This window comes from Fukomys damarensis, unplaced genomic scaffold (assembly GCF_012274545.1).
Source record: "Fukomys damarensis isolate Sample0158 unplaced genomic scaffold, DMR_v1.0_HiC HiC_scaffold_33, whole genome shotgun sequence".
Lineage (NCBI taxonomy): Eukaryota > Metazoa > Chordata > Mammalia > Rodentia > Bathyergidae > Fukomys > Fukomys damarensis.
The window spans coordinates 55210016-55228672 of NW_022900945.1; the positions used below are offsets into that span (position 1 = coordinate 55210016).

General features: G+C 42.7%; 1 protein-coding gene and 2 non-coding genes across 3 annotated transcripts in view; all 3 read left to right on the forward strand.

The window, feature by feature from the left end:
• Khdc4 (KH domain containing 4, pre-mRNA splicing factor) overlaps positions 1 to 18213 on the forward strand; it is a 19129-nt gene extending 916 nt beyond the window's left edge. Inside the window, exons 3-15 of the mRNA XM_033758231.1 lie at positions 1 to 122; positions 2926 to 3054; positions 3259 to 3338; positions 5660 to 5712; positions 6171 to 6334; positions 7154 to 7365; positions 8321 to 8381; positions 11186 to 11243; positions 11459 to 11712; positions 14067 to 14240; positions 15227 to 15339; positions 16072 to 16163; positions 17003 to 18213. The exon at positions 1 to 122 is cut by the window's left edge and continues 14 nt beyond it. Coding sequence (XP_033614122.1) covers positions 1 to 122; positions 2926 to 3054; positions 3259 to 3338; positions 5660 to 5712; positions 6171 to 6334; positions 7154 to 7365; positions 8321 to 8381; positions 11186 to 11243; positions 11459 to 11712; positions 14067 to 14240; positions 15227 to 15339; positions 16072 to 16163; positions 17003 to 17202 — 1712 coding nt within the window. The 3' untranslated portion in view covers positions 17203 to 18213. The remainder of the gene's footprint in view (positions 123 to 2925; positions 3055 to 3258; positions 3339 to 5659; positions 5713 to 6170; positions 6335 to 7153; positions 7366 to 8320; positions 8382 to 11185; positions 11244 to 11458; positions 11713 to 14066; positions 14241 to 15226; positions 15340 to 16071; positions 16164 to 17002) is intronic.
• LOC117284064 lies at positions 6593 to 6721 on the forward strand. The gene has a single exon (XR_004515151.1).
• LOC117284061 lies at positions 12649 to 12785 on the forward strand. Its single transcript, XR_004515148.1, has one exon. It is a non-coding gene; the product is annotated as a small nucleolar RNA SNORA42/SNORA80 family (small nucleolar RNA).
• Positions 18214 to 18657: the final 444 nt, after the last annotated feature.

Below are 18657 nucleotides of genomic sequence, written 5' to 3' on the forward strand. Positions count from 1 at the left end.
CAGGGGCCGCTGCGGCTGCTCCCTCGGGAGCTTTGGATGCCGCCGCCGCCGTGGCTGCCAAGATCAATGCCATGCTCATGGCCAAAGGGAAGCTGAAACCGACCCAGAGCGCCGCGGAGAAGGTATTCGACCAGTCTGAGCCACAGCATACTTTTTGTGTAATCCTGTAATCGCAGGGCCTTTTGTGTTGAAAGAGAAAATGGGCACAGTAATTTAAAGATCATTTAGCTTTGGAACATTTCAGGTGGTATTTTGTCGTACATTTTGTTTTGTTTTGTTTTGTTTTTGTTTTTTGGTACCGGGGATCGACACTGAGCTAAATCCCCGGCTGTCATAACATTTTTAAGAGGTAATTTTTACCGGACTCGTTACATTCACGGACCAAATAGTTTATTTTGTCCTTGTGCACTTAGTGGAGTTTCAGCTCTATCCATCTAATCATTTAAAGTATGGTGATATATTTGGATATAAGTGGCTTTTTTTTCCTGAAATTTAAAACCAACAACAACAACAAAAAGTTCAAAGCCAGGTGTCCTGTCTATCAAAGGCCTGTAATCCCAGCACTCTGGGAGGCAGAGGCAGGAGGATTGCAAGTGTGAGCCACGCCTGGGCAACTAGCCACGCCTTCTTTCAAATTTTAAAAGGGGGGTTAAGAAGAGTTTAGAGCGAAGATACTCGATTCAATTCCCAGTAATTAAAAAAAAAGAAAAAGCACTTAGGTAACACATGAGCTTTAAACTATCATCTTTAATTAATATATAGGTACTTAACGTCTAAATGGAATTAAACATGAGCTAAGATGGTGGTCAATTTATCTTTGGCTGATTTTGTTGCTTTCATAGAAATAGTGAAGACACTGGTTATTTTATAAAAATTGCTGATATAAGTAGAACCTTACAATTAAGACTGAAACCTCTGTCATGGTATGCAAGACTTACTATAAGATAACAATGGTGTGTATTAGTGTTTCATGCTTTGTAAATTAAAAAATTCTTTGCAACAAGGGGGAAAATTCTTTGTTAAGGAATATTAAGAAAAACTAAACTCATGGATATAAAGTAATTTGTCCAAGGGTACAAACAGTGATTTCCAAATTACCATACAAATAAATGTTTAACTTTTGCCTAAAAATCAAGAATTGTGTTCCAGTGTAGTCTGTTATATTGTGATACTGTTTGAAAAGACTTTTTTGGCTTAAGATTGCCTCCTGTTGTATTTCTGAAGAAGTAATATTTTAAAATGCAAGGGCCCTGGATTTAGCTCAGTGGAATGGCACCTATCTCGGAAGCACAAGATCCCAAGTTCAAAGAAAACGTAGTGTTTAACCAGGAGGTGAAGAGGGGGCAGGGGGCATAAAAAGAATGAAGATGTGTTACATACATGTACCAGCTTTCCACAATTAATTTAATCATTACTGTAAACATGGAATAAAAACTAAAAAATTATGAAATGCATTAATTAGTGACCTTCCAGATCTATGGAGTATTAATCAGTAAGTCACAATCTCTCCGGATGTTAAAATTCTACAGAATTAGTGAGAACTTTGAGTGAATAAAAATGCAATATTGAATATATTTTTAAAAATTAATTAATTAAATTATTAAATTATTTACTTATTTATTTTGGTACTGGGGATCGAACTCCAGTCCTTGCGCTGGCAAGGCAGGCGGCGGAACCACTGAGCTAAATCCCCCGCCCTTGATTATGTTTTTATAGTTTGCAAATATCTTAATGAATCAGGTGCCCATTGCTAAGGCCCATATAGAAAAAGAACACATTGGCAAAGGTGGAGTACTACCTGAATATTCTTTGCCCAGGCTGGCCTTGAACTTGTGATTCTTCTGCTTCAGGCTCCTATGTAGCTGGGATTAATAGATGTGCACCACCACATTTGGCCTGAATATCCATATTCTTAGTACTGGTCAGGGATGGGGATTTAGCTCAGTGGTTCTGTTGCTTGCCTCACAAGCACAAAGCCCTGCCTTTCCCCAGTACCAAAAAAAAAAAAGTACTGGTGTTAATCACATTCATGTTTGTTTCTCTAAAGAATGATCTTTCAAGCTGGGTGTGGTGGCGCATGCCTGTAATCCCAGCACTCAGGAAGCTGAGACAGGAGGATCGCTGTGAGTTCGAGACCAGCCTGGGCTACATAGTGAGTTCCAGGTCAGTCTCAACTACATAGTGAGACCCTGTCTCAAAAAAAACAAAAATAAAAAATAAATAAAAATAAGAATGTAAACAGTTTCTTCCCTTGCTTGAGCAGATTTGCTAGACACTGGTTGCAGGAATACAGTCTTCATAACATTTTCTCAGATACTATTCAAGTTCAGTTATTTGAAGTTGTTTGTAGTTTAAATTGGAACCAGTTCAGGCCTTAGGATCGGACTAGCTTTTCATCCATTCTCTTTGTTCTTCTAATAGAGAGGAAGGGAATAATTGATTAGCTGGAGAGCATTGTAAGGATGGATTAGTTGGGTTGGATATGTAGTGACTAGGGTTTGTACAAAGGCAGTTGCCGGTTGCATGTCTGAGGCCTGTGGATTGTGTGCATTTTGTCTGCTTTCCATGTTTTCCTACATGCACGGCCAGCCAATCAGTTGAGCTGTAAAGCATCATACCTTGGCCTTTTAAATTTTCTTTTTAGAGATTGCAACTCCTAATTTATATAGTTTCTGTACTGATGGGACCATGAACACAGACACAGGGCCAAGGTTACAAGGAATCTGATGATGGCCTTCTGGTGAATTAACTATCGTTATTTGATGAGAATTTGTGTCCCTTTTATTTCAGTTATGAAGCATGGCAGTAAAAATGTGTTGCAGGTGTAAAGGAAAAGGTAGGGAGGTGGTGGAACTTTGGAGAAGATATTTGCAAACTGGACACCTAAAAGATGTTATATAAACCTTTTAATTTCTCTTTTTATAGCTTCAAGCCCCTGGAAAAGGCCTAACTAGCAACAAAAGCAAGGATGACCTTGTGGTAGCTGAAGTAGAAATCAATGATGTGCCTCTGACGTGCCGGAACCTGCTGACCCGAGGACAGACTCAGGACGAGGTGTGGAGGGTCAGAGCTCTGGGGAGGGGCAGGGAAGTGGGAATGAGACATCTCCAAATACACGTGGAACACACATTTCAGTGAGTTTGGGTGATTGACCTAAATCAGAGTTGGGCTTTATGTGTGCGTTTATGGGGTATGCTGTGATGCTTTGGTGATTACATCAGATGATAAAATAAAATTCGATAAAAATTTCCCTTGTAGATCAGTCGACTTAGTGGGGCTGCTGTGTCCACCCGCGGGAGGTTCATGACAACTGAAGAGAAGGCCAAAGTGGGACCAGGGTGTGTACGCTTACCTTCCGGCTTGGGACTGGCTGGCATATGGCTCACATTGCCTTCCATTCTCAACACACATTTCTGTATGTGTAGTGTGTTTGGTTAGTAGCTTGAGGGAGGCTGTACGTGAGTCTTTGTGCATGTGTGCACATGTGTATTGTGGCAGAATTTGGGGAATCTCTTTTTTGGTACTGGGGATTGAACTCGGGTCCTTGTGCTTGCAAGGCAGGCCACCGAACTGCTGAGCCCCTGGGGAATCTCAATTATAAGAAATGTTGGCAACTACTTGTTTTCCCATCACAGTGGGCGTGGAATTGGGATGGAACCCTTTTGCACTGAGCTCCCTCCCTCTTTCCCTCCCTCCCTCCCTCCCTCCCTCTCCCTCCCTTCCTTCCTTTTAGTCCTTGTCAGCTTGCATGTGCTGGGCTCAGACTTGGTGATCTTCCTGCCTCCATCTCTGAAAGTAGTGGGATCGTAGGCATGTTTCACCATGCCCAGCTTTCTGTTTTTATTTCACAGATACAGAAAAAGATGATGGTTAATATTTAATACACAGACTTCTAAACTTACTCTGTAGAAATAGTTTCCCCATAAATAGGCTCATATTTTATTGTAAACCAACTTTCATTCCCTACTGGGAATTGAACCCAGTATTTCACACATGCTGAGCACAGGCTCTTTCATTGAGGCATCTCCAGCCCCTTTTTTTAAGAAGAATGCGTTGGGGCCGGGGATTTGGCTCTTGCCTTTCTGCTGCTTGCCTTTTTTAAGAAGAAAATTCATTTTATTGCCTCTGTGATGATCGTAGTCTATAGGTAATCTGGTTAATCTATTTAGTTTCTTTCATTCCATGATTTAATGTTGTAGTTTCACTTTACCACCAGTTATACTTAGAAAATGAAATTTTATGTTGTTAATGTTTGTGCTTAGGGATGTAACATAGGGCCTTTCATATGCTAAGCACAGGCTGTATATGGAGTTACACTTCCAGCAGGAAATTAACATTTATCAGCTTTAACTAAATATATTTAGAAGGCAAAGTTTGCTTCCAGCAGCAAACCAGGGGTTTGTTTGTTTGTTTATTTTTTGAGACAGGGTCTCACTATGTAATTGAGACTGCCCTGGAACTCACTCTGTAGCCCAGGCTGGCCTTGAACTCGCAGTGATCCTCCTGCCTCAGCCTCCCGAGTGCTGTGAATACAGGCATGCACCACCATGCCTGGCTAGAGTTTATTTTAAATTTGTGTATGTAGTAGCTACTGTTTTGACCTTAGTCATAGTTGTTTTTGTATGTTAGCTTGGAACTTTTTATAATTGTATGTGGGTACTGACCATGATCTTTATTGTTATCTAAATCTAAACCGTCTTTACCTTCAGAATCCAGAATGTTCTCAGTTAATGTAGGCCTTTTAGGAAGTTTGTATCTCACCATCACTTTGTTTCTGTTATACTAGGACTTGAACCCAGGGCCTCACCTAGGCTAGGCAAATGCTGTCCCACTGAATCATATCCCCAGCTCCCACTATCACTTTCCTCATTATTTTGTATCACCAGGGCCGCATTTGCCTATAATCTATTAGACAATAAAAAGAATTCTGGGCATTGTTTGCAGTGCTGGGAATGGAACCTGGGCTGCTCTGCCCCTGAACTAAGGTCCACACTAAGTTGCTCAGACTGGCCTTGAACTTGCCGTTTTCCTGCCTTAGCTTCTCAGTAGCTGGGATTACAGAACTGCATCCTGTTCTTGAACCTTAGGTTATTTCCACTGATGGAATAGCACTAGTGAGCCCGTGTGAATAGATGTGGGTGGTTAGCTTTTTTTTTTTGTGGCTTTTTGAGACAGGGTCTCACTGTGTAGTTGAGACTGACCTGGAAGTCACTATGTAGCCCAGGTTGGTCTCAAACACAGCGATCCTCCTGCCTCAGCCTCCCGAGTGCTGGGATGACAGGTGTGTGCCACCACGCCCGGCTATTGTTGCTAGCTATCTTCTAAAAGTTAGTTTTATAGGTGGGGAACATATTTTTCCTGTGGTTAAAAGTTAACCCCCAAGTAGCCAGGCGTGGTGGCGCACACCTGTCATCACAGCACTCGGGAGGCTGAGACAGGAGGATCGCTGTGAGTTCGAGACCAGCCTGGGCTACATAGTGAGTTCCAGGTCAGTCTCAACTACACAGTGAGATCTGTCTCAAAAAAACCAAAAAATGAAAAAGGTAGCTAGCAACAACTCTGTTTTTTTTCCAGTAACTTGGAAACTGTTTAAGTTTGTTGAGCCATTCATCCCTGGTTTGAGCAGTCTGTATTCACCCTTTTGTGTCTCCCTTTATAGGGATCGTCCGTTGTATCTTCATGTGCAAGGCCAGACCCGGGAATTGGTGGACAGTAAGTAATGTGTGACTTATATAACACTGAAGGTCAGAGTAGGAGCTATGTGTAAGAGCTGTGAGGGCTGCTCTAGTTTGTGAGTTACATCCCGTTGTGTACTGGTGTTTAGAGAGTTGGGGAGCCACATGTTTGGATAATGTAGGCAATGGGTTAATGCTTGAGTAGTTCAACACTGCTTTCTGTGCGCGTGCGTGCGCGTTTTCTAGTAGTACTAAGGATTGAATCCAGGAGCTCTACACTAAGCTATATCCTTAGCTCTTTCTCATTGTCTTTATTTTGAGACAAGATCTTTTCAAAATGCCTAGGTTGAATTCAAACTTGAAGTCCGCCTGTTTCAACCTCATAGAGTACTGGAATCACAGGCATAAGCCACCATGTCTGGCTGCCCCATTACTGGATAATAGTTGATTCTTCATTTCTTTGGTAGTGTCTTACTGTCTGTGTTTTTTCCCTAGGAGCTGTAAACCGGATCAAAGAAATTATCACCAATGGGGTGGTAAAGGCTGCGACAGGAACAAGTCCAACTTTTAATGGTGCAACAGTAACTGTCTATCACCAGCCAGCACCCATTACGCAGCTGTCTCCAGCAGTTAGCCAGAAGCCCCCCTTCCAGTCAGGGGTATGTTTTGGCTAGGGATCATTGTTCCTATCAAAATGCTGCACGTTAAATATAGTACATGGTAAAGAAAAAGTACAATGCTGAAATTCCAGCTTGAGCTCTCTGCTATTGGTAGTCTACTATGTACTCTCTAGGATTTTAAGATATAACGAACATGTCCTCATTCTGATTTAATACAGCAAGAAGATGGCTAGATCGAAGGGTGTGCACCTAAGAGTGAAGAGGGTGGTTCAGTTTATATTTGTAGACTTGGTGACCACTGGAGGACCAAGAAGGCGGAGTCTGATGAAGCAAGACTTTGCTGATACACTCCTCCTAGAGAACAGGGTTGGAGAGAGCAGCCCAGACTGCAGGGAGTCATGGGGCTGACTGTACTACCCAACACTGCTCCAGGTCTACAGCATGCTGTCCTTGCTGTAGCTTTGGATTGAGAGGCTGTGCTTTCTGAATATTGGATCCTAGCTTTTGCCTTGTGAATGTTTTTTGCTCAGCAGAATAAAGTATTTATGTTGTAGGTAAGGTACATATGTAAACATGCAAGGCTTTATTTTTGTTCTGTTTTTCCTTCAGGGTTTAGGGATCAAACTGAAGGCCTTATATCTGCTAGAGTACTAGGCAGGTGCTTCACGTCCGAGCCACACGTTCCTGAAGTTCTCACTGAGATTAAGCTCCTTGATAGTGTCTCCTAGAAATTAAAAGGGGTATTTCTAGAAGTGATCTGAAGTATCTGAAGGAGTAATGTATTTTGTATAATAATTTTCTATAAGGTTAGGATTTAATTTTGTATTCTCTTATATCTGATGTATTCTTTTCTTACAGATGCATTATGTTCAAGATAAATTATTTGTGGGTCTAGAACATGCTGTGCCCACATTTAATGTCAAGGAGAAGGTGGAAGGTCCAGGCTGCTCCTATTTGCAGCACATTCAGATTGAAACAGGTGCCAAAGTCTTCCTACGGGGCAAAGGTTCGGGCTGCATTGAGCCAGCATCTGGCCGAGAAGCTTTTGAGCCTATGTATATTTACATCAGGTATGGCTGGGTGGGTGGAGCGCATTTTAGTCTTGTTAATTATAGTCTGTAGATTGGAATGATTTAGAAGGAACAAGAGTAAGTCGGCTTCATAGCAGCACGAGAGATTTCCATAAACACTGGGAGTAGTCACTTTATAAGTAATTGATGCAAATAACTGAATTAGGAAGCATAATTATATTTAATATTCAAGTTATTAAATGTTATACAAGTTTGTGATCCTAAATGAGTTGTGAAAAGCATAAAATAACTTATATGAAAACAGTATTTTATAGTCTTTTTTGGGGGGGGGACTGGGGATTGAACTTGGGTCCTTGGCAGGCCACCGAACTGCTGAGCTAAATCCCCGGTCGCTCTTCAAATTTTTTATATCAAGAAGCATCATTACCCAGAGACCATTAAAATATTTTTGATAATTGCATGATACTAACAACATCTGTGTGTGAGTGTATGTGTGTGAGTGAGATAAGATCTCAATGCAGTTTAGGCTGGCCTTGAACTGCAGTGATGCTTCTGCCCGGCCTCCCGAGTGCTGGGGTTATATCCATGAACCACCAGTTTTTTATTTTTCTTTCCTTTTTTAAGGTTTATTTTCTAGTTACATCTTAAAAGGCTTATATGGTGTTACTTATGTTCCTACCTTATGATTTCCAGAGGCCTCGATTTGAGCTCAATGAATATATAAAATAGCATGAAGGTTGGGTGTGGTGGCATATGCCTGTAATTCCAGCACCCTGAGGCAGGAAAATTGAAAAGTCAAGCCCAGCCCTAGTAATTTAGGGACTTTGTGAGACCCTGTCTCAGATAAAATATGAAAAGGTTTGGGATGTAGCTCAGTGCAAAGGGCCTTGGGTTCAATTACCAGTACCCCCCAAAAAACATGTGAAAAGTGGATATAGAACTTTTTACCCTTTTTTTTCTCTCCTTTGAATTCCTGATTCATATTTTTTTTCAGTCATCCTAAATCAGAAGGCCTTGCTGCTGCCAAGAAGCTCTGTGAGAATCTCTTGCAAACAGTGAGTGGTGTGTGTGTGTGTGCGTGTGTGCGTGCGCGCGCGCGCGCATGCATGTGTGAGAGTGTGTGTTGCGGTCTGAACCCAGGGCTTTACATGTGTTAAGCATGCATCTCTGACTTCAGATACACATGTCTTCACTTTAGCCCCAATGGGTTATATTTCTGGTTTGCATTCAAAAGAGCTGCTTCTCTTTTGGGTTATGTTTTATCTACTTGTATTAGCTTTTTAGGGCTGCCATACCAAATTGTCATGAATTAGGTGGACTGAAACAACAGCCTTTTACTCTGTGACCCTTTAGGAAGCCAGGAGCTTGAAATCAAGGTCCTGATAAGAGTGTTCGTTCTCTGGAATGCTTTTTCATTGCTGAGTGTTGCAGCAGTGTCTTGCATTTGCTAAGCGCACACTGTACCACTCATAGCTCCACCTCTGGCCCTTTTTAGGGTCTTTGAATCATTCCTAGGAGTGGTTGTGTTAGCACTCTCTGGCTTGTCTGTCTAAAGAGTACAATAGAGCTATGACAGTTTAAAACGAATTAGCAGCTGAGTGTGGTGGTGTACGCTGGTAATCTCAGCCCTCATAAGGCTGAGGCAGGAGGATCTGTGGGAATTTGAGGCCAGCCTGAACTACATAGGGAGACCCTGTCTCAGAAAACCAGAACAAGGGCCAGGGATTTAGCTTAGTGGTGATTTAGCTTAGTGGTACCACAGCCGGCCTTGCAAAGTCAGGATCCTGAATTTGATCCCCGGTACCAAGAAAACAAAATAAAACCCAAAAAATTAGCAAAGTTTTGGGGATACTTGCTTATTTGGTTTTCCTTGTGCTTTTTTTTTGAGACAGCATCTTGCTGTTTAGTTCAGGCTGGCCTGGAAAGCAGAGAATCTGCTGCCTTAGCATGCTGGGATTAGTGTGCTACCACCCTGGCTTCCATTGCACTCTGTAAACAAATATCTAAGAGTTAGGTCCTAGCTGGGTGTGGTGTGTGCCTGTCCTCCCTGCACTCTGAGAGACTGAGATAAGAAGGTCACCAGTTTGAGACCAGTCTGGGCAATTTAACGATGTAGTGAGACTGTTTCAAATTTTAAAACAAAAGGATTGAGAATGTGGCTTAGTGAGAAGGCTCATTCTCAATACTACCAAACAAAAAAGTTCTGAGTTCTTTGATGGCGCTTAAAAATCAGGTTTCAGGTTGAATTATGGTCAACCTTGTGTTCTTTTATACCCCCCCATATAGGAATTGAACTTAGGACCTTGTGCTGGCGAGACAGGCATGGTGCCACTGAACTACAGCCCTGGCCCTAACCTTGTGTTCTTTGGTATTTGAGGGACCTTTTTGGAAAGCTAGTGGTTGCTTTGTGCATATTACCAGATTTACCAACACTTGTATCAGATAATTTCCTTGATAATCTTTTTGTTTATGGGTACTCGAAGTTACAAGTTTAGTTGGATATTTGAAGTAAAGAACAGATTGGAGGGCCGAGGATTTAGCTCAGTGGGTCTGGCACCTGCTTCGCAAGAATGAGGGCGTGAGTTTGATCCCCAGTACCAAAAAAAAAAAGAACGGATTGGAGACATTGGGAGCTCCTTGAGAACATATCACCCAGTAAATATGAATGAATTTTGGGATGGGGATTTAGCTCAGTGGTTCTGTTTCCTGCCTCGTAAGCATAAAGTCCTGAGTTCGATCCCCCCGTTACCCCCCCCACCCCCAAAAATAAAGAATTTTTAGTAGTTGTGCTAGCAATTTTAGAAGTTTCCTTGCCGGGCATGGTGGTGCATGCCTGTAATCCCAGCACTCAGGAGTCTGAGGCAGGAGGATCGCTGTGAGTTCGAGACCAGCCTGGGCTACATAGTGAGTTCCAAGTCAGTCTCAACTACATAGTGAGACCCTGTCTCAAAAAACCACACGCGCACACACGCACACACACACACACACACACACACTGAAACACACATTTCCTTAACTGTAAGACTTCTGTGGTTTACTAGATGATTTTGAACCCCAGAATTGAGTTTAGTTTGGGGATGTTAGGATTGTACATGTTCCTGATTTCCAAAATTTGGGTTGTTTATAGGTTTGTCTTGTTCAAATTTAGACTAGGACATCAATGAAAATGTTTGTCCAGGAGCATTTTATCACTGTGCTATGTCCCTGGGAAATATACTCTCCCCTTTTTAAAAAAACTTTGAGGTTTGTTTGTTTCTGAAACACAATCTCACTATTTAGCCCAGGTTGGCTTAAACTTGTGGCTTCAGCCTCCTCTGAGTGCTGGGATTGCAGGTGTGTACCACCATGCCGGCCTTATTTTTTATTTTTTAATTTTTTTTCAGCTTTAATTGGGTTTATTGCTACATTTTAGGGATACAGTACAGTTACATTCATTGTTGGGATCTTGTACCTCTACATGACAGGTCTTGTTTCTCATTTTTTCCCTTGTCCCTGTCCTCCATTCACCCCCTCTTCCCCTCCCCATCTACAAACACTGTATTTCCTTCTTTTCTTATTTTTGTTTTTGAGACAGGGCTTTGCTCCATAGTTCAGTCTGGACTTGAGCTTTGTACCCAAAAAACTTCTTCCTCTGCCTCCCAAACATTTGGGATTACAGTTTGTGTGTCCTAAAACTATAATGTATATATACCTTGAGCTTTGTACCCAAAAAACTTCCTCTGCCTCCCAAACATTTGGGATTACAGTTTGTGTGTCCTAAAACTATAATGTATATATTTATGAATAAACTATGTAAATCTATATTATAAATAGTCAGTGGTGCCCATCCTATGTTAATTTGTTTTCCCCTCTTTCCTAGGTTCATGCTGAATATTCTAGATTTGTGAATCAAATTAACACTGCTGTACCCTTACCAGGTATGTTCCTTGAAGTGTTAAAGATACTTTGCTAGTAGTGATACTAGGTGTAAGACTAACTGTGCCAGGTTGCTAGTGATGTTCCCTTCAGTTTAGGTTAATTTGGAAAGCCATTCATGCCTCAGTGTTTTTCTTCCCTAGACAATTAGTTTAATATTCATCTAAAATGTCTCATTCTGCTGCAGCTGATTAAACGCTTTTTTTCTTCCCCTCAGGCTATTCACAACCCTCTGCTATAAGTAGTGTCCCTCCTCAGCCACCATACTATCCATCCAATGGCTATCAGTCTGGTTACCCTGTTGTTCCCCCTCCTCAGCAGCCAGTTCAACCTCCCTACGGAGTACCAAGCATAGTGCCACCAGCTGTTTCATTGGCACCTGGAGTCTTGCCAGCATTGCCTACTGGAGTCCCACCAGTGCCAACACAATATCCGATAACACAAGTGCAACCTCCAGTTAGCACGGGACAGGTAAGATGCCAGTCTGTAACATGCTGTCCTTGAATTTAGGGGAAACTAGAGAGACAGGTGGAATTCCAGATAATAAATCTTGTCATGTGAGCTGTTTTTTTCCGTACAATCTCGTGTGTTTGCACGATGAGCCTGAGTACTTTGTAGTGTGTACATGTTTATACATCATTGTAACGTTTGTTGTTACTTTCACAATTCTTGTCACCAAGTCGTCTGAAGTAGTGGGGGTATTCAAAGAGCCACATGGTAAATATTTTAGGATTTTGGGATCACATAGACTTGCACAGCTGCTGTATTCTGTTGTAGTACAAAAGCAGCTGTAGACAAAGTTTACAAAGTAAGCATAGGTGTTCCCACTAGAATTTTACTTATAACAGTGAGTGGCAAGCCAGAGTCCCTTTTCGCCATCCTGTGGGCACAGTTTGCCTGCTGTTCGCCTTCCAGTGTTAACTTAGTCCTCAGGAAAAGGAGCTGGCTGGTGGCACACTTCTCAGTGCTTGGAGGTGAGTTGGCAGTTTTGATGTTAGAAACACTACATAAACAGATGTTCCTAGCCTGAGATTTATGAACTTTCCAATCTTAAAAATTGCAAATGCTAGGGTTGGGCATGGTTGTAACACCTGTAATCCCAGAACTCAGGGAGCTGAGGCAGAAGGAGTGACACGAGTTCAAGGTCAGCCTGAACTACAGAGCAAGAGCCTGTCTCAAAAAAAAAAAGATTGTAAATGCTGATAGGTCTATGTTTTGTTTGTATATTGGGGCTCAAACTCAGGACCTTACACTTGCAAAACAGGTACAGGTGCCACTGAGCTAAATCCCCGGCCCTGTTAATAAGTTTTATAAATTGTGTGAGAATGGAATTTTACAAAAGAGTAGATGTCTAGCTCATCTGAGTAGCTTATGTATAATACTTGGAGACATCAGGGAAACTTGATGGCATGGTCATGGATTTATGGTGGGCTCTTCCGTGTGGGCCTTTCATAGTGTACCCATGCTAGAGTGAACTGCAGCCTCGAACCATTGCCAAGCTTCACTGCTTGTGGGCTGTGAGCACTGAAGAAGGTTGCACATTTTGTAACACAAAGGGCATATAAGCTGGACATGGTGGCGCACGCCTGTAATCCCAGCACTCAGGAGGCTGAGGCAGAAGGATTTTTGTGAGTTCGTGGCCAGCCTGAGCTACATAGTGAGTTCAAGACCAGCGTGGACTACCCAGTGAGACCCGTCTCACGGGCGGAGTGTGTGGGGGCATGTGGACTGGATGTAGTGGTACATACCCGTAATCCCAGGACCCTGGGAGACTGAGGCAGGCATATATTGCAAGTTCAAGACTAGGCAAGTTAGCAGTTGCCTGAAAAATGGAAGAAGGCCTGGGGATATGGCTCACTGCAGAGGCCTTTCATTTAGTCCCTACTACCAGAAAAACGTATATGAACTAAGTTCTGTGTATAGTTCTTAGTCCGAATTATTCTCATATTTAGACAAATCTGTAGTTCTTAGCTTTGGGCTGCAGCCCTTTGTCAGTGGGAAGTGGTTAGATGGACAGGGTTCATCAGACTTTCCCTTTTTGAGCTGTGCGATCTTGGGGTATAATTGAGCATAATTAGGGTTTGAATTACCTTACATATAAAATGGACATAATGATAAAATCTCAAAGGGTTGCAACCATTGCCATGATCCAAGCAGTCAATACATGTTTGAGACTGGGCCTGGTGGTGCACATGTACTCTTAGCACTCTGGAGGCTGAGGCAGGATTGCTGAGTTTGAGGCCAGCCTGAATTATATATATAGCAAGATCGTGGCTCAAAAATAAAAGTTGTTAACAATAGTCTTTCTTTTATATGTGCTTATTTTTCACTAGTCTATACTGTGTGTTGGTTGCCCCCGTTTCCATTTTGGAACAATCTCTTAAAAACGTTAGTCAGACTTGTCGGTATGGTAACTCAGTAACCATGGAAGTAGTAAATGAAATTGCCTCTGCCATACCCATTAACAGCATGCATGATGTAAAAAGAGCCAATCACATTAACGAAAGGACTTTAAGAGGCTTCTGAACTAAGTGGCTGAAGTTCTTATATTTATTAATGTTCATGTTGCTCTTAATACCCCAAGTGCACAACTGGTTTTTCCTGGAAAGTCAAAGAACTATCTGTAGATTTTCACTTTCCTGTTGGCTTAGGATGAAGTTGGGAAGGCTAGGTAATGCTGTTGCCAGATTACACAGGAAGGAGATGAAGGGCTGGAAGATGAAAGATACATACCTACTGATCATTACAGTAGCTTCCATCAGTTACTTATTCATTAATTGGACAGCCGCTCACTTTGTTTTCTCTTTGGCTTGTTTTGGTCCCAGAGTCCAATGAGTGGTCCTTTCATTCCTGCTGCTCCTGTCAAAACTGCCCTGCCTGCTGGCCCTCAGCCCCAGCCCCAGCCCCAGCCACCGCTCCCATCGCAGCCCCAGGTGCAGAAGAGGCGATTCACAGAGGAGCTACCGGATGAACAGGAATCTGGACTTCTTGGATATCAGGTTAAATAAAATACCCTGTCTTTTCCTTGTCTTATCCTACTGTATTCTCCCTTCATAGAAAGAGGCATTTACATCGATATCAGCTGTCCTAGTACTAAGATTTCTGCTTTCTGGAATCCATTTAGGTTAAGATTTTATTCTTGAGGAATTAATTTATTCAAAGTGGGATTTCTCATTGGGATCAGTGTGATGAGAAAGTATAAATCGGAAGTCTCATGACTGATGTCTGGAGGGGTTTCTGTAGAATTTTGTGTTGCCCTGTATTGATATAGTAGGCTCAAGAAAGCCTGTGATTTTTCTTACTTTCCTACAAATCTCACCAGAAGCTATCAGTCTGCCAGTTTTAAACTTTGGCTTTCAATATGCTATTCCCTTTGCCCCTTATTAAATAAAAAGAAGAGAGAATGCTTTTTAAAATACCCTCCTTCTCCCCACCTCCCTCCCGTAGAAAAGCACTTGCTGAAGGAATAAGGACTGGGGTAATAGTTTTCTAGTGGATCCCTTGCCTAGCATGCTTGAGGCCCCAGCCTCAGCCCCTGACACCTCAAATGGTTGGTGCACTTTTATCAGGAGAAGTACCTGTACGTGGTTCCGGAATCCTTGAGGCATTCTTTATACCAGAGCATTTTTACAGTTTATAGCTAGGCTTTTTAAAATCAGTTGAGTTAGGGCTGTCAGTTGAAAGCATAAGATAATGAATTACAGCATGCCTGAGTCCTACAGAAAAATCCCTGCTTTTAGCTCAGCTATTCGGTGGCCTGCCTTGCAAGTGCCAAGTGCAAGGACCCGAGTTCAATCCCCGGTACCAAAAGAAAAAAAAAAAATCACTGCTTTGACTAGTTAACTGCCAAGTCCCAGAGTATGTAGTGCAGTTTAATTTATTGCAATTTGTCAGAAAGATGAGACACTTGACAGTTACATTAAGGAGCTGAAGTCAATACAGCAGTTGTAGATTTGCTAATGCCACTGTATTTTTCTGCTCATAGCATGGACCCATTCATATGACTAATTTAGGTACAGGCTTCTCCAGTCAGAATGAGATCGAAGGCGCAGGATCGAAGCCAGCAAGTTCCTCAGGCAAAGAGCGAGAGAGGGACAGGTAAGTCGGGAGACAGTTCCAGGGATGTGTCAGCTGTTGCGTGTTTGAGTTGGGATCATTGCTTTGAGCGTCAGTGTTCTGAATGGAAGTGACATCGTTTGAATCAGAGAGCCCCCGTTAGTCGTAACGGGAGCAGCAGTGGGAGATGACAGGCCTCTCACTGCAGCTGTGAATGCTGCAGCACTCACTTGATCAGACATGTGATGCACAGGGACGCCTCGGCTCATGAATTTCATCCCACGGTTGGGGTCGCTGGATAAGAACAGAATCAGATTTCCCCATAAGGTCAACATTGAGCCTGACTATAGAAATTGATTTGGTTTGCGACCAGAATTGTGGAAAGAATTAAGTTTGTGAAGCAGGGTACCACTGTGCTTTTACTGTGTGCATCTTAGCTGTTTTCTGAGAGCAGGCGGGAACAGAAACACTGCCCAGTCGGCTGTTTTTACCGCTGTAGGAACACAGTGTACCACGGGTGGAGATGCTCGCTCAGGAGAACACCCAGTGCTCGAAGTCTCCTTTCCTAGATTGTGACTTTGATCTTAAGAGAACAGCGGCTCATTCTGTGTTTGCTGTGGCTTCTCTCTGTAGACAGGCTTTGTAATGTTAGACTTAATCGTGGTTGGAGGAATGAAGGGAGTGAACAAAGGGTTATCTGCACATTCTACTTCTCTGATCTACTGGATAAGTTAAACATCTGAGTTGTGAGAAGTATTTACTTTCTTTCAACAGGCAGTTGATGCCTCCACCAGCCTTCCCAGTGACTGGAATAAAAACGGAGTCTGATGAAAGGAGTGGGTCTGGGACCTTGCCTGGGAGCCATGGTGAGTAGGGTGCGGCTGGGGGAGTAGGACTGATCTAATCTGTTAATTTTCTAACCTGATGATCATTCAGGTGTTTAATCCAACCTCTGTAATCTACTGGCTAGTGAGAATCCTTTTTCTTAAAATTTATGAGGACAACATATATGCAAGCTTCTATCTTCAACCACCAAGTGTCTAGAAGAAAGTTGATTTATATTTTATACATAGCATTAGTTTCATTAAAACCCTAGGAGAGACACTAATGATTGGTTGGGCATTTCAAAATTCTGCTGCCAGCGCTGTCTGAGTACCGGAAGGTGCCGCTGGGCTACGACTGAGGAAGGGTGGATCTTCCTTCTACTGGGAGCTGAGCTGAGCCCCTTGTAGCTGAGGCGGTTATAGAATCCCAGAACCCTAAGTCCTGCAAGCACACAGGGTCAGTTGTGTTCTCTGCCTATAGTCATCGTAAAAACACAAGAAAAATACAATTTTTTCTCTTCTTGACTTCTTTTCTTTTTAACTCTTTAAAAGGTGAAATGTCAACCCCCAGAGATTTCATTTGCTAACTTTCCTTTTTTTCTTTTCTTTCTTTTTTGTTTTGTTTTTTTTGTGTGTGTGTGTGTTTCTTTTTTCTTTCTCTGTTTTCTTACATGGTTCTGGTGGATTCACATTTGCTGATGCTGGTGCTGTTTTTCGTGTGATCTTCAACGTTTTTGGGTGACCATGACCCTGTGACCTCAAAATGGTGTCCAACTAACTACTTACAATTAACATCTTTTTTTTATTAACGAATTTATGGTATTATCTTTTTTTTTCCCCTTGGTGGGGGATGGGGCTGGGGTTGTTTTTTTCTATTCTAGATTATCCTGCCAAGAAGATGAAAACTACAGAGAAGGGATTTGGCTTGGTGGCTTATGCTGCAGATTCATCTGATGAAGAGGAGGAACATGGAGGTCATAAAAATGCAAGTAGTTTTCCACAGGGCTGGAGTTTGGGCTATCAGTACCCATCATCACAGCCGCGAGCTAAGCAGCAGATGCCCTTCTGGATGGCCCCGTAGGAAGCAATGCAGCGGGACGGTTCTGACCTGGGAGACTTCTTAGCAATAACGCATGCGTCTGACGTCACGAGACCAGGGCCCTGCACTGGGAGCCATCACGCACCTTGCAGAAGTTAGAAACGCAGTGTCCCTTTTCCTAAAGGGATTGCATTCTTTTTTTAAAACATTTTTATTTCTGCAGTGACATTAACTTCGGTTAAAATTTACTTAGGGTCACAGATGTGTCTCAGAGCTTTGCTAACAGTCAGTGAGATGTGCTTGTCAGATGCTGCACGCAGCAGGGTGATACCCATGTGTATCGGAAAGGCCCAGCCTTTTCCAAATGAACAGCCACACCCCTGACATAAAGATTTGTTTGTGTTTTACTACTGTTGGGTAATTTTGATATTTGCTGGTTACAAACAAAGCCTTACTATTCATTAGTAGGGAAGTAGTTTTTAAATTGTCTTTTACTTTCAATATTTAATTCTCAGAGATCATCATCCCTATTTCAGTTTGGATTCTTTGTTTTGAAAAATACTATTTTACTAATTTAAAAATACTGGCTACAGATGGATCCTAAATAGGAAAAGGACATTCTCTCTCATTGTCTATTGGGATGATGTGAAGCCGGCACCTTTGGGCACGTCTGTTCACATGGCCGTTGCTGTATTTATTGCCCCGCTAAGTTCTGTGTCTCCAGCTGGTCAGAGACAACTGCTTGGTCAGAACTCATCACAGAAACTGGTCACAGCTAAGAGAGATTTGACTGCACCCTATAGGATGGTGGACTTGGACTGAGTTGCAACTTGTTCTTTCTTCTTGGCATTACAGGTTTTGCCAAAAGAACTTTTTTGTATCAGATACTGATGGGTGCAAGTGAAGGAGCTAGTCTGCCAAACCAGGAGTAGTTTGGATTCTGAACTGTCATTTTTGCACATTTGAATACTTTGCAGGCTGGCTTTGTACAAACTTAATTCTCTGGTTTCCTATATGTTGTAAATAATTAGACCATAATTTCAATATAAATAAATGTATAAATATTCTGCTTGTGGTTTCTGTGTGTCCTTTTTCTTCCACAACCAATCCGTACACGGAGACAGCTGGGCACCCAGTGGAGGCGGGCAGTGTAATCCCAGCACCTGGACGCTGGGGCCGGAGGAGCGCGGTGATGTCAGTGCCAACCTGGGCCGCACAGCAAGACCGTGTCTCAAAAATTCAAAAAAAAAATTTTTTTTTTTCTTAAAATGAGCAGCTATAATGCAGTTGCAGCTCCCCCCATACGCACCCAGTTTGCATGTAGCCCCAAGAGTTCGCAACTGCGAAGGAGAAGGTCCCGCGGATGTTCCGGGCCGGGGCCGGGTCCGTCTCCGTCTCGTAGCACTGCGCCCGGGTCCCGGGGTTAAGGGTGGGATGGGGAGACCCTGGAAAACGGTGGGCACGGCGGCCTCCGGTGCTGCCGGGTTCCTGCCCCGC